Source organism: Syngnathoides biaculeatus, chromosome 11, assembly GCF_019802595.1.
Source record: "Syngnathoides biaculeatus isolate LvHL_M chromosome 11, ASM1980259v1, whole genome shotgun sequence".
NCBI lineage: Eukaryota > Metazoa > Chordata > Actinopteri > Syngnathiformes > Syngnathidae > Syngnathoides > Syngnathoides biaculeatus.
In genome coordinates, this window is record NC_084650.1 from 11,927,407 (window position 1) to 11,942,519 (window position 15,113).

The window sequence follows — 15,113 nt, forward strand, 5'->3', positions numbered from 1 at the left end:
TTCTTGAAAACAGCAATTATTAAAAAAAAAAAATGTCCCCTGTATGTTGGTTGCGATGCTGTCGCGTCCATTTCTTCCATCAGTAGCCCTCGTAGCCGCTGCAGTAATACACGGCTTGGTCGTGATACGGCGCATTCCACTGAAACGGAAAACGACGTTCAGGATAATCAGGTCTGACGGCGTGCTCTTAAATCTGGTTATGCTCAAATAATTTGTACGTACGTGCTGGCGCCAAGACTGCGTGTTATTCCAGCCTTAAGAAAAGGGGAAGAAAAAAATATATGAATCGCATACTGGACAAAAAAAACATCTCTAAAATGTCTTTCTTTGATTAAGAACTGATTTATCTGAAGGATTTACTCAGACTTGTCTTTTTTTTCTAGTATTAACCTTATAAAGTTTGTGATTCTGAATATTAATCATGTAAAAGAATATTGTGAGCCCTCTCTGTGAGAAGTACTCTATGGATTTTACAGGATACCTTAACTTTTAAGAGTTAGAATTTGTTCAATGAACACACTCGTCGCTCAAAACGCGTGTATCCCAAATCAACTTTAACCAATGAAATGAACAGAAAAGCCATCAATTTCTTCCAGCACCACATTGTGCTCCTTCCAGTGTGCGCGCCATGGCCACTGGGGGCGCCGCAGTGCAGAAGCTGCAGTATTATTCAGTTTTTTTTTGCAGATACCTTAATTACTGGCTTATAAAACCCTGCGATTTATACGGTGATGCGGCTAATTTGTGCATTTTTTTCTAAAGCCCGCAAGGGGTACTCGAGCGGGAAAGGTAAGAGTGAGACCGGTGGAATATATGTGCTGAGGAAGTGACTTTTACCGGTCCGGCCCTGTTAGCTCTGCACGAGCGTGTTACTGCTGTGTCTCAGTGAGTTTTACCGGTATGTTTTTTTTTTAACCAGCCCTGTTAGCGTTAGCACGGCGGCACTACTGTTAGCATTAGCCACATTCCAAAGGTTTCCCCGACTTTTTTCCTTCCAGTGAATCTCACGGCACCACTGTATAATTTTTTCTACGTACTGTTCATCCCAGTTCCTCTGGCCCAGTGAGGTGGCGGAGGAGGCCCGAGTGGGTGCGGCCTTTTCTTCAGCTGACATTTCTTCAGTTTCTCCGGCTGGGTGACAGGCGGCAGCAGCCGTCGGGCCTCGTCTTTGTACTCCCGCAGCAGCGCCTGCGCCGCTTCCTGCTCCAGCTCCACGTAGTGGACCTCGTCCAAGATGCCGGCGAGCTGCTCGGGAAGACTGCAGCTGACTGAAAGGAACGAAGGAGCGCTCACATAAGTCGTTTAGTCAAGAATGCTACGAAAGGAGTCCCACCTTGGAGTTTGAGCAAGGCCGTCTCCGGAATATTCTCGCCGTCCTTTTGGTGCTCCGACAGACGTCTTTTCCACTCGTCCGCAGAGGGGAAAAGCACCACCGCCACGCGCCGCCCGAAGCCGGAGAATAGCTGCAGCTTGTAACGCTGTGCAGAGAAGAGAATGTTGCACTGGAGGAGGAGAGAGAGAGAGAGAGAGAGAGAGAGAGACGCAGGGTTATTGTGATATTCCATAATAAATATTACAACATTGGGATATTGTTTGGTCGCAAAAAGGTTAGACTAATATGAGTAAAGACCAGTAATAAAACCTTTACTAGAAGATAGAAAATAGGTTAAAGTGCATTAATTGATTCCAAACAAATGATCTAATAGCTATGCTTAAAATATGCATTATAAATATTACAAACTAAAGAAATGTTTTCATTTGTTTCCTCAAACCGTGAGCGCAACCTTATACCGTAATTCCCGGCCCACAGAGCGCACCTGGTTACAATCCTCACAGAGTACATTTGTAAAGGAAATACCATTTAACGCTAACAGGGCCGGTTCAAATAAAATTTTCCGGTAAATATCACTGAGACAAGCCAGTAGCAAAGCAGCAACACGCTAGCGCAGCACTAACAGGGCCGGTAAAAGTCACTTCCTCGGCGCATATATTCCACCGGTCTCACTCTTACCTTTTCCGCTCGAGTGCCCCCTTGCGGCCGTTAGGAAAAAAAAAATGCACAAATTAACCGCATCACCGCATAAACGGCAGGGTTGAAAGCGCGTGGAAAAAAGTCACGGCTTGTAGGCCGGAAATTACGGTACTCTTCAGTCATATTTAAGGAGTTCAGTCGGCGTTTGTTTCCGAGTGAAATGTTACCTGGTCCAAAATGTAGTTGCCTGGCATGTGAGCGGCCAGTTTGATCAACTCGGTCAGACAGTGGGCAGCCTGCTGCAGTCGGTGCTCCCTCGCACCCCCGCTCTAAAAAAAAACCACAATGACAAACGTGACTTTGATGAGACTACCGGGACGACGTGATTTTATTTTTTTTTTTTTGGCTGACCATCATGCATGACAGCAGCTCCTCGGTGCCCAACATCTTGTAGTTTTTCTCCGGATGCTCCCGTATGTGAGCTCTTGCCCAGTGGCTCTTACCGGAACCGGGGAGACCCACCATCAACATCATCTATGGACACAAATGGAAATACAGTAATTACAATACAATATTCACAGGGAATACGGGCCAAGCTCTGGAGCGCAGAATGGAAAAAATGAGCTTGATGATTTTTTTTGTTTGTTTTTTAATTGCCAGTACTAATACTAACATAAATCCCTATATGCAGTACTTTTATATTATTGTAACCATCTTACATTACCGGTTTGAAAAAAAAAAAAAAAAAAAATCACCAAAAGTGCATGTGTACAGTGCAAAGATATAATTTTACTTTTTCCACCATTAATATGACGAGAGAAAAGATAAAAAAAAAAAAACAAATGATGGCCAAGAAAAGTCTCCTACTGGTGCGACCAAACCGTCTCAAAGTTATTCTACTTCCTCTTGAAAATATTCCTTTTTTCACCTGAAAGGAAACAAGAGTGTAGGTCAAATTAATGGTGAAAAAAGTTTTCAAATGATTAACCTTGTCTCGTTTTTCTCACAGGTACCACAAATTTCTGGCATTTGAGCAGGGGTGTGCACACTTTTTATATCTACCATAAACGTGGTGAGGACTGCTTGTAACTTCCACTAAAAACCAGAATAAACCGAGCTCCTCCACAACATATCAAGACGTTAATCTCTCAGTCGAGATGTATTTTGTCAGCACACTTTCTTCGTGCACTTCCTGTACTACTTTCCTAATAACCGGGGCTTTGGCGCCATCTTGTGTTAGAGCACCGAATCCGCAAGTACCCCTAGTATTCCCTCGCTATTTAGAGGGGATAGAAGCTTTCCTGCGATCCAGTGCCAGAAACTCACCTCACTCTGCGCTCTGGAGCTCAGCTGAGACGCATTGCGACGTCTCAGCCGAGGAGGGAGCGCCGGAAGTGGGGCGAAGCCCGGAGGAAGGGGGTACCAGGGAGGAGCCGTGGGGTCCAAGAGGACGCGGACCGCACAACTCTTGCAGAGCACGTGAGGGAACAGCGCGCGGCCTCCGAGCTCAGACGCCTCTAGGGAAAAGGCCACACCCAGAAAACGGCCATTTTTGTGGAAGGAGAGCTGAACGCCGCCGTCCGGGGAAAAAGACTGCGGGAAAGGATGGGAAGAAGATCCACAGCAGTTAAAACATCGCGGGACGCTTCCATTTGACAAAAGTGGGCGGAAGGAACGAGAGAAATTTCAAGATGGACGTCACTCACGGCGTAACAGCCGATGATGTCCCCTTCGCAAAATGGCTCCCCAAACTCTTCGGCTCTCCCGCGCGTCACTTTCGTAGCGCGTCCGTCGTATGCGAAGGAAAACTCGTTTTCTCCTGAAGGCACCAAAAATACGTTTGAACTAGCGGCACGCCGTGTCCCATCTAAAGGAACTTCACAGGAACATAATGTGTAATAAAACAGGCGAAAGGGAGTTAGTAGGTATTATGTTAGGCAAGAAACGTCCCGCTAATGAAATTTAATTTGGGGGATATTACTCCCTGAAGCAACATTAATACGTGACAATTTGATTTTCAGACTTTTAGTTTATTTCCAGTATTTTAAAATAATTACAAAAATAACAAAAAGGGAACCAAGATTCAACATTTTATCAGAAATATTGAGAGGTTTGAGTGTGGCAAAGAACTCAAACATCTAATACTGTAATAATTACAAAATGATAATAATCCTGAGACGACGCACTTTTGAGAGGACATCAATAGTAACGCCAAGAAAGTGCATCATTTAAAATTTACTATTGTAAATGTAATTAATCCTACACCCCTCATTTTTCATTTTTATAGTTATGTAAAACACATTTAACATGAGTAAAACATTAATTGCTAGCCAGTAATAACAACTTATTTCTCTTTATTTACAGATGATAAAATAATGTTTCTATGAATGACTCGACTACTACAAATGCATGAAAATACGCTTATGAATAAACTTGCGGACTTCTTTCCATTTGAATGTTCTCATACATTATTTTTTTGGTCAGGCGGTTATTGATAATGATGCCATATTTTAACAATGGCAGAAACAATCCCAGGAACACACACACTTGCGTTCAAAAGTTTAGGGAAACTTGGAAAAATATATAAAATATAATAAAATTTATTAGAACGAATATCTCCACCTTGTTCATGAGGTAAAAATCCCTTTTTTCCTCAGGTGACCCCCAAAATTTCGAACGGCAGTGCTGATCGGACAAAAATGCAGCGGACAAACCCATGACGGCGAAAGCTTACCCAGCAGCAGGGACGTTTGGGCCGAGGACCAGCCAACGCGGACCCCGTAGGACTGTTGGTTTTCCGGGCCGTCGGGCTGAGAGCCCAACGACGTCTTCTCCAGCCTCACCTCGAAGCCCACCCTGCCTTGCGACACCCCGTGGGTGAGCCTGCCGCCGGACCACAGCAGTGGAAATCTGTCCCAGAACCGCGGTTGGCCACCGGCGCCGTCCGGGCCCACCTGGAAGTGCAGGTGACTGTCGTCTGTGTGAAAACAGACGATGATAAACCAGGTGATGTTATCATAAATCCAGGTTGAAGGTCCGCTGTCATGAAATGCATGATTTTTTAGGATGTTATTCATTCAAAAACGGCAGCCGATATGGAGCCGTGCCTTTTTTCATCACAGCAAAACATGATTTTGACGTATACGGCTTTTTGTAACTCCCGCCATGAAAATCCTCTCGAGGGATTTGTTTTCGACAAGAACCAGGAAGTGACGTACGTGGCAGGACCGCCCTCAAGTGGACTCGTTTCTTTCTATTGGTTTTACCTGCTGGAAGGGAGCTCGTCGTTCCTTCGTGTTAGTTAAAATGCCGGCTCGTCGTATTGCTGGATATTGCTCGAACACTTGTGAGGATGGATTTACTCTTTCCAAAAGACCCGGTTCGTCGTGAAAAAATGGATTGCACGGGTGCAAAGGACGAGAGCTTCGTGGGTTCCAGATGACGGGTAGGTGTGTATACAGCTACTAAAAAAAAAAAAAAAAAACAATAGTTCGGGGGAGATGTAATCTGTAAATCAGGGGTGCTAAATGTGTTGATGTGCGCGCCGGACGGCTTCCGCCGGCCTTGTTTACACGGCTTTGGCCGGGGTGGCTCGTCGCGAGCAGGGCCGCAGTGGCTCATCTCCGCCGCGAAAGTGGATCGGACGGGGACGCGGTTTGGCCGCGCCGTCGTCGTCGCTCGCGGGCGGCATTGTTTTTATCACTGCCGCGGGGAGGTGGTTTGGCCACATCCCGTGAGCCGCATATCATCTAAATGTGGCTCGAAACGATAGGGTAATATTGCCCCGGTCACTTCACTCGGTTGTGAGTTCTTCTCTCCTCAAAAAGAGTTTCCGTGTAAGAAGGGGCGTCTCCCTGAGTAGGTGGCACAGCGTGTTTTCAATGGCGAATGTCCCAGCGTGATGTCACGGACAGAAGATTCTGCCAATATGGCGACCACTCGACTGTCGAGTGAGACTTCCGCAACCTTGCGCACGGATGACGGGCTCTCCACTTATATTTATTTTTTCATATAGACGTTGATGTGAATAATGTTATATCTATTTTTCATTACAATATCTATTTTAGAATGTTTATAGGGATGACACTTGGGCTTTAACAACGTGTTCAAATACTCACAGGTATTCAGTTTGACCGCATCTTCATCTATTTCTTCTGCCTCTTCTCTCTCCGGAGCTTGTGGTTGTGGTTTGGCTCTGATGCACAAAAAAAAAAAGACATTTCAAAGATTCAAACCCAGAACCTCAGAACTACATCACAGTCATGCTAACCACCGTGTCATATTTTTTTAATTCACATATTGCCAGCTCCACTAGTCATGCTCGTCCCTTCCATTACCTTTTATATCGTATCTCCTCTTTAAACTCGTAGAATGCTCGACCTCGCTCCTCCTCTGCCGCCGGCCGCTGCAGTTCCGCCTTCTCGGTTTGACGCTCACCACCGCCGGGTAACGGACACCCAGAGACGTCGCCGGCCTCCGTCTGGGTGGCCGAGTCGGAGAACTCTCGGGGCCGATCCGCCGGTCCACGCGGCGGGTCGACACAGACCGGCTCCGCCGGGGAAGACGGCCGAATTAGGGAGGAAGTGGAAGCCACGAGTTCCACAACCACTTCCGGGGACCGGGTGGTACTGGCTGGCACTGACAGGGAAGAGGCTGGAACTGGAAGTGGAAGTGGATTGCGTTGGGAAATACTTCCTTGAGTGGAAACGCGTCATGTTGCACTTTTCAAGCATTTTGTGACATCACGGGAAAACTGTCCATATACTGCCCTCCATGTAAATCAAGCAGGTTTGAAAATTAGTAAACAACAGTTGTGAGAAAAACAATATTCCAAGATGCAGATATAGATACTTTGTTTGCATTGACTTTGTAAGCTACAATCATATTAAAGCAATGTAATGTTATTGCAAGAGCCTAAAATATAATTCCTGTTCTTCGAATAATTTCACCTAAATTTTAATGATGTAGTAAAGAGTATTCACAAATTGTTTATTAAATGGATGCTGCGGATGATGATTATATTGCATTCTGTGATGTTTAAAATGATGACTTGAGGTTTGCTGCATAGTTGATACGTCGTGATGACGTAATGAACTGGATGACGAACGAAGGTGAGACGGATGAAGAAGTGGAAATATGGACGGTTGGACGAAATAGTTTTTGAACATCATCATCAACATCCATCATCATTTTCTTTGTATGTTTGTTCATTGACCTGGATTTTCTGTGCCCATTCGATGTGGGAACAATTTTATTTACTTTATTTTTGCTGTTTGAATTGGAGTAAACCATTTTTCTGCATCATGGATTACTTTTGTTCCCTTCTTTTTGGTGCAAGTAAAAAAGGAATGTGTCAAGATTAGCCCGTTTAGGAAACCACACTTATTATAGTGCATGTGTTTATTTGTTCCACTTTCATTACAGGTGCTCCACAGTTGACATTGAGTCATAATATTGTAATTATGCAACATCAATTACATAATTAACGCCGCGTTTGAGTTGTGTCCATAAACTACTTCTAATCATAGTCATTACCTCAATAACATAAGCATAAAAAATAAAGTTTGATTTGAGAATCGATTTTGGACTATGAACATCTGGTATCGATACTCAGTATCGATCCCCGTGTCGCTACACTTTGTAAAATTAGTGTGGTGACTATGGAGGAGCGAATGTGGGCCAACTGTGCTTTCGCCCTTGCGTACGCACCTCGTGGTTGAACGTCTCGTTCGTACGAGTTTCCTTTTTGTCCGCCGTCATCCAGCAAAGACCACAAGCGCTCCACCAAATCTGTCTTCAGTCCTCTGCTGTCCAAACCGGCTTGATTCAACCTCGAACGCAGCTCGGCCACTTTAAGCTTCTTAATGTCCGCCAGCTTCATCGTTACCGTTACCCCCCTCCCCCGGCTAAAAAAAAAAAAAAAAAAAAAAAGTAGAAATTCTACCGGTTTGCTGTTATTTTTGTGGTTAAAAACTCTAAAGTTGCAACCCTGACACCAAAACAAAGGTTCAATATGGAGCCTCGGCTTCTGATTGGCTGAGCCAAACATTCTTCGTCTACGTTTTCCCTTTTCCTCAGATTTAACAGTTTTCAAGTTATGCTGCCATCTATAGAAAGTAAAAGTAAGTACAGCTTGTCTGCCAAAAGTGGATTCCACGTTGTGAAAATCGAGACCACATGTTGTGAATTTTACAATTTTCGTCGCTGAATTTCATATACGTGGCAGCATTTTTTCCCTCGAATAAAGATTTTTATTGCTTATTTTACTAATTGTAAACTTGTTAAAATATGGCATACCCTGAAATATAGCTACATGATTAGATTCTTTATTGTTTTACATTTGTTTTATTTACTGTATGCTTGTTGTAATGCTTTTCTCTACACTCCTTGATTTTGTAATCGTCAAATTTATGGTTGTGGAGATTTGAGGTTTTGCATTAGTTGTTAAACTATACCAATAATAATTTGGTGTCATGAATCATTATGTATGGAAGCATGTAATTTATCACTGTGTAAGTTATCACATTATAACATAAAAACTGTCACATTATAATGTGATAGTGAACTTCTTTTGGGGTGTGGCAGGATTACGCTTTTGTAAATATGCATGCAATTTATCACATTGTGTAATTTATCACATTATAAGAAAAAATATCACATTACAATGTGATATTGAACTTATTTAGGTGTGGCAGCATTACGCTTTTGTAAATTTGAGATTCTGGTTTTGAACTACTGAAATAGGATTGCCAGGATATTCTAATTGATTATTTACTTATTAATTTGTGGTAATTAAAATCTAATCCAGTTGGGCTTTCAAAGAAAACAAATCCTTGATGATTCTTTGGTTACTGTAAAAATGTATAGAGAATCTTGAAAAATTCTTTTGCACAAACATCACGTTTTCTGGGGTGCACAGCCAAATAACAAAATATCAATTTTAGCTGAAGTTGCGCTGTAAATCAGACTCATTGATCGACTCACTGGAAAATGACAAAAGCTTTTTATTTGACAATAACTGCAAAAATTTTATGGAACACAACCACAGGAGGTAGAAAGCACACATCGCTGGTTATTATTTACCAAGTGACAAAACACAAAAAGTGCCGACTACCGTCTCCAGATTTCTCGTTCAGCTGTCCGCGTGTCATTACAACAAGTTCAACTTTTTGCATCATTAGTTTCAACCTCGACCGAGGTTGCCCCCCTCTGCAGACTTGGTTCAGCATGGACATTTTGAGCTGTCGCGTCCACACCGACAGCATCATCATCAAAAGAAATTCGTCACCAGCAGAGACGCAAACGGTTGTGCTTTTTCATCACTTAGCAAAACGGAGCGCGGATTCATTGATGCTCACGCGGTGAGACTCTTTCAGTGTGTACGTGGCGGCTCAGTCGCTCTCGCCACGCGTCACATGCTCCACAATAAAAGCACTCAAGACGTCAAACCGCACGATTTCTCCCCGACCGGCACGCGAAAAAAAAGTGCAAAAAGTTCAGTAAACATACATGCGCATTGCATAGAATGGAGACACATGACGGAAACATCGTTGTCACTTAGCTAGTGACTGACATGCGTTGACAGAGTCAAAGGACAAGCAAACATATTACAAAAAAATAATAATCAAACATTACATACAGAAATGTTGAATACAACTTACTGGTCCTTCTGTGGGAATTTAGGCTTCTGTGATTATTTTCATGAATTATGGGGAATATAGATTAGTGGCTACTGGATATGAGACACAAAATCTTGCTAATAATTAAACAATATATATCAGTGCTGTCCAACAACAAAGCATCCACTGCTGGCATTTTATTTAAATCTAAAAAAATGAATAAATAGAGATGGTCAGATCCCGAATATTTTTGTCGTCGTTTTCATTGAATAAAAATAATAATAAATTGGATATGTGATTTTTGTTGGACAGCAACTATACATGTTAAATAACTGTACACTGTATATATAAAATTATCATTTCAAATAGTGGCAACTGCATTTGGGGCAGAGGGCGCAGTGCCCCTTCAGATGGTGCTGTGTACTTCCATCTTTGAAATTTGTATTGTTTTATCCAATACAGCTCGATAATAAAATGACTAAATTAACATGCAGGTAAATTTTTAAAAATACATACTATTGCTGTCTGGCAATTTTAATTGCAGAATTTTATGTGGGGGTTTTTTTGTTTTTTTTTTTTATGAAAAACTACAAAATCCATTTTTGTAGGTGTCCTTTTGCTGTATAGCAACAGTATAAGCATATGCATTGTTATATTTAATACAACACTGATTAAATTACAAAAAGAATGTGTGAGCATAAACTTGTGACTTAATTAATCTATATATATATGTATATAACTGAATTAATATGACTAACAATTAATAATTAATATGACTTACAGCTATGTTTTTACGGGCTTAACGTGGCTGGCAGGATGGACCCAATTGACAGCCTCGCAACAAGAAGAAAGAATGTTGATAATTTGTATTGTATGTAAATGTAATTTTTTACATTTCATAATGACGTTCGTATTTCGTTAGTTTAATGTACTGTACGTGCATTGTATGGCATTAAATAAACATAAGTCATAAAACAGTACAGTGTTTTTTTTTGTGGGATTACTAAGAGGTTGGTGCCCCACTATTTCTCATTTTGACATAAAAACGTTTTGTTTGTTTACAAAGATGCTACAATGCACCACATATACGCGCGACTGCACATACATGCAGAGCTACATTTTGACATTTATGTCACAATGCATTATAATATATTGACACAAACTGCACCCGAAGATGCAGTTTGACAGGAGTGTCCGCACGCCACGTACATTTGTGAGGAAGAAAAGCACATGTACAAAAATATAAACCTGCCAGCTTCCATCAACGGCTCCGTAGGGCCGTCAGACCACGGCGGCGGGGGTTTGGGGGGAATACGGGGGAGTGGAGGGGGAGCCGTCGGAGGGGGCGTCCCTCAGGAGGAGCTCCTTTTCCCGAAGGAGGCACGGCCCGTTGTGCGAGTGGTAGAGGCGCATGAAGGCCAGGGTGGACTGGAGCAACCACAGGAGCGTCACAAACCACAACGACGCCTGAGGAAAAAGACGCAACGGAGCTAAAAAATACTGCAGTACTATAAAAAAAAGACAATGACAAAATTGGCAAGCGAGCCACTCAAGACTCAAGTCCCCCAGCTTTTATTTAGAGAGACAAGTAAATCCCAAAACGCATTGGTGTCCAACTCAAGACTCGGGGGGCCGGATGCAGCCCGCCACTTAATTTTATGTGGGCTGCAAATGCAAACTACGTTCGTCAACCTCTGTGAATTTTCTCTCAAATCTTTACCCAAATTCCAGATAATAATAATAATAATGCAATGTATTGTTTCCCCATAGCAGCAAGGTGGAGCATTTGGTTAGAGTAATGGCCTCGCAGTTCTGAGGACGGGGGTTCAAATCCCAGCCCCGCCTGTGTGGAACTTGCGTGTTCTCCCCGTGCCTGCGTGGGTTTCCTCCCACATCCCTAAAATATGCATTAATTGTAGACTAAATTGCCCCTCGGAGTGATTGTGAGTGCGGCTGTTTGTCTCCATGTGACCTGCGAGTGGCCCCAGCACTCCCCGTGACCCTCGTGAGGATAAGCGGCAAAGAAAAGAGTTGGATGGATTGATGGATCCCCAAAATATGCATTAATTGGAGACTCTAAATTGACCCCTGGTGTGATTGTGAGTGTGGTAATATGATTTTCTGATGAAAAATTTATATGTGGGCAGCATGGTGGTGCAGCCCCAAAGTGTTGGCCTCACAGTTATGAGGACCTGGGTTCAATCCCAGTCCTCCTGTGTGGAGTTTGCATGTTCGCCCCGTGCCTGCGTGGATTTCCTTCCACATCCCAAAAACACGCAACACTGCACACTCTAAATTGTGATTGTGTCCTGCCCGTTGACAGCTGCGATAGGCTCCAGCACTCCCGCGACCCTTGTGAGGATAAGCGGATAAGAAAATGGATGTATGTATGGAAATTTACATGTGATTAAAGTGTTGTAACACACCTCTGAAGCAAATCAGAACTACATTTACGGCCCGAGACAAAAATGAGTTTGACGCCCGTGCTATAATGTAGCTTAAACAACAAAACGCCGCACCGTCCGCCACCATCTGGTGTCAGTGCGGCCCCCTACCTGTGCCAGACTCAGCTGCGTGTAGAAAGACGACGTGTCCACGTCCAGATAAAGCAGAACAGACTGGGACGTCGCACAGCTGAACCAAAAAAAAAAAAAAAAAAAAAAAATACAAACAAAAATGACTTTCAATTTTAGCGGAGGGCAATACAAAGTCACAGCGCGAAGACGCACCTGAACGGTTGCGCGTTGTTGTCGGTCACCGTGTCACACCAGGAGGCGAGGCCCAGAGACAAGATGACGCTGGCGCCGCCGGACAGGAAGAGCATGCACGCGCTCAGCAGCACCGTCAGGAAGGACGAAAACAAAGTGCTGCGCAAACACACGTAACCTGAAAATATTACTTTCTTTCCTCGTTAAGACTTTGAATTTAACAGCCACGTGCACGCATAGATCCCGAGTGGTGCTCAAGCGCATTCTCCATTGCCCTGGATAAAAGCACCGTTTTGGTCATCAAAATTTTTTAATATTTAAATTTCTGCACCCTCCGTGTCATCACTTCAATGCGACAAATTTTATCTTTGTTCTTGTAAAGATTGCACCGCCTGCACACTGAGCGGCAAGGCAAAATATTTGCGGAAATTGCGAAAAAAGCACAGTTGGTGACTTAATACCACGCATTTATGCCCCTGTAATGCGCTGTAATAAAAAACTGTCAGCCGATATCGGCTCTTGAGACTTCGCATACAACACGCAGTACTGTGCACGTCACATTTTGAATTGCAACAAAACCCTCGTAAAACTGTTTATAATGTGCCGACATTTCTGTCGGGTTTCCAGCGTGGGGACCCAAGACAACCTGAACAGGACAATTGCTATCCTATCCGTTCATGCCCTAATAATGCAATGACCAGGACGAACGATTATGACTGTCCACGGGCATTTAATAAGCAATTCGACAGCTTTGCGATGAAGTGCTGCTTCTGCGGATGAAAATACTTGTGATCTTTTGTCTATTTGACGGTTCATCCATCATCAGTTATTCAGTTAGTAGCGTTGTCAATGAGCACTTTTTCACTCATATCTAGGACGCAGGCAAGATTCAGTATTTAGGTCACCGAAGTGTGCCATCAACTAATCTCTTATCGCTTGGAACACGACGCGCGTCGTGGCCACTTACTCGTCGTGTCGTCCGTGGAGGTAGAAGAGGCACCGCCAGCCCTGCGCGGCCCCGTACAGCACCGTGAAAATGCCCACAAAGGTGGCGAACTGGCAGGCGGCCGGCGGGCCCCACTGCCGCACCACCAGCTGGGCCACGGAACCCGACTCCGTCTCTTCGGTCCTCCAGTAGCCGCTGGAGAAGAGCGCACAGCGGCCTTTGAACGCGGAGCCGTTGAGCGCCATCGGAACCACCACCAGCAGACCGGCCGCCACGGAGAGGGCGTGAGCGGCGCAGTGGGCCAGCAACAGCCGCCGGTCCAGCTCCATGTCCGGTCCGGTCACGGTGCAAGAATGCGAAATGCTGCAAAAAAAAAAAAAAAAAAAAAAAATGTAAAGGCTGCACGTTTCCCAGCTGCCTTGAGAGTTGTTTAAAAGGCTTTGGTAGTTTCCGAACACACATGTGCGACGACGCGACAAAACTACGAGAGCTCGAGCCTAACAATTTGCAGAGACATGAACAGATCCAGAAATCTCACTCTGATCCATTTTGCAAGCCCTACGCGACACAGTCATGTATACAATAATGACATGTTCCTTTATATCATAATTCTCTGTGCTTGGACCTCAGGTGTGTAGATAAAGCCGACGAAAGGCAGATGAATTTTTGCACGAACATTCTTTACTAACGCCGTGAAAGCTGTCCCCAAATGATGACCTATATTTCCCCCATTTTGTTGGCGTGCATCGTTAGCTTTTATACAAACGATCTTTGATTCGCTTCTCTCCAGCAATGGCGTCACGCGCTGACGTCACGGCCATTGATCGTTTACAGATTTCACGGACAAATTCTGTTTACTTTTAAACAGAATACACCCCCCCACGCACCACAGCACAAACATAGATATCGTACACACATTTTTAGAGATTATTGTTTTTAAAACAAAGATTGCAATAACAATCGCCAATGTAGTAATTCACAAAAAACGGTCAATGGACTCCAATCTGTATAATCTTAAATGCTCTAAATTCCAAAAGAACTTTGCATCTTTTGCACAACCGTGACTCTTATAAGGAATAGCTCATATTTACGGAAGCGTATTACTGCCGCACCCAAAAAAAAAAAGAAAAAAAGGTCGCGTTTCACATAATTATCTTTAACGTATTACATAATTATCTGTCACGTATCACATAATTATGTGTAACGTTTCACATAATTATGTGGAACATATCACATAATTATGTGAAAAGATTATGTGATATGTTTCACATAATAATGTGAACCATTTCATATAATTCTCTGAAACATATCACATGACCTTTTTTTTTCAATTATGTGAAACATCACATAATTATATTATACATAATTATCTGATATGTTTCACAGAATTATGTGAAATGATTCACATAATTATCTGAATCATTTCACATAATTCTGTGAAACAAATCACGTGACCTTTTTTTCCCCTTTAAATTATGTGAAACTTTTCACATAATTATGTGAAACGTTACACATAGTTATGTGAAACGATTCACATAATTATGTGAAATTATTGTTAGTTCTTGTTAGTTTTGTTCTTCTTACTACTCAACATGGATGTCGTACCAGGGCGGCACCGACTACCTTAGACAAATTAAATTAAAGCAGAACCATTAAATCCGGTTCTGATTCTGAAGTGAATTTTAAATTATGGAATCCAAATACATCATCGTACAACGGTCATGAAGTAAATAAGCACACATGTGGAATTGCCAAAATGCCGAAACCCGGGATCGAACCAGGGACCTTTAGATCTTCAGTCTAACGCTCTCCCAACTGAGCTATTTCGGCGGTGAAATGACGCGGTTGGCATTTCATTATTTGTTTGC

The 15,113-nt window shown here is 43.1% G+C and overlaps 2 protein-coding genes and 1 non-coding gene across 4 annotated transcripts; all 3 read right to left on the reverse strand.

Annotated features, from left to right (window-relative positions):
• Positions 1–8,009, reverse strand: si:ch211-107m4.1 (heterogeneous nuclear ribonucleoprotein U-like protein 2). The gene is made up of 12 exons (XM_061835316.1): positions 7,682–8,009; positions 6,310–6,631; positions 6,091–6,167; positions 4,707–4,949; positions 3,679–3,791; positions 3,299–3,565; positions 2,384–2,506; positions 2,200–2,301; positions 1,334–1,502; positions 1,038–1,268; positions 223–254; positions 1–139 (listed from the first exon to the last, which is right to left on the reverse strand). The coding sequence occupies exons 1-12, from the start codon at positions 7,851–7,853 to the stop codon at positions 80–82; spliced, it is 1,911 nt and encodes a 636-aa protein (XP_061691300.1). The 5' UTR covers positions 7,854–8,009; the 3' UTR covers positions 1–79.
• A 969-nt stretch (positions 8,010–8,978) lies between these two features.
• On the reverse strand, positions 8,979–13,971 carry zgc:153018 (Transmembrane protein 179-like). 2 transcript variants are annotated; one of them, XM_061834840.1, is made up of 5 exons: positions 13,871–13,971; positions 13,267–13,608; positions 12,321–12,458; positions 12,147–12,225; positions 8,979–11,058 (listed from the first exon to the last, which is right to left on the reverse strand). In XM_061834840.1, exons 1-5 carry the CDS (start codon positions 13,921–13,923, stop codon positions 10,873–10,875), a joined length of 798 nt encoding a protein of 265 aa, XP_061690824.1. In that variant the 5' UTR covers positions 13,924–13,971; the 3' UTR covers positions 8,979–10,872. The 2 variants fall into 2 exon arrangements, with proteins under 2 accessions (XP_061690824.1, XP_061690825.1); XM_061834841.1 differs by lacking the exon at positions 13,871–13,971 and having other exon boundaries at positions 13,267–13,848.
• Positions 13,972–15,002: 1,031 nt separating this feature from the next.
• trnaf-gaa (transfer RNA phenylalanine (anticodon GAA)) lies at positions 15,003–15,075 on the reverse strand. Its single transcript has one exon. It is a non-coding gene; the product is annotated as a tRNA-Phe (tRNA).
• Between the last annotated feature and the right edge of the window lie 38 nt (positions 15,076–15,113).

Coding starts and splice junctions, on each gene's coding strand:
- si:ch211-107m4.1 (XM_061835316.1), bottom strand. CDS start 7,853: ATGAAGCTGGCGGACATTAAGAAGCTTAAAGTGGCCGAGCTGCGTTCG. Junction 6,632..7,681: donor ACGAGACGTTCAACCACGAG/GTGCGTACGCAA, acceptor TTCCACTTCCAG/TTCCAGCCTCTTCCCTGTCA. Junction 3,792..4,706: donor CCAAACGTCCCTGCTGCTGG/GTAAGCTTTCGC, acceptor TGGTGCCTTCAG/GAGAAAACGAGTTTTCCTTC.
- zgc:153018 (XM_061834840.1), bottom strand. CDS start 13,923: ATGTTCGTGCAAAAATTCATCTGCCTTTCGTCGGCTTTATCTACACAC. Junction 12,226..12,320: donor AACAACGCGCAACCGTTCAG/GTGCGTCTTCGC, acceptor TTTTTGGTTCAG/CTGTGCGACGTCCCAGTCTG. Junction 11,059..12,146: donor CGCAGCTGAGTCTGGCACAG/GTAGGGGGCCGC, acceptor CTTTTTCCTCAG/GCGTCGTTGTGGTTTGTGAC.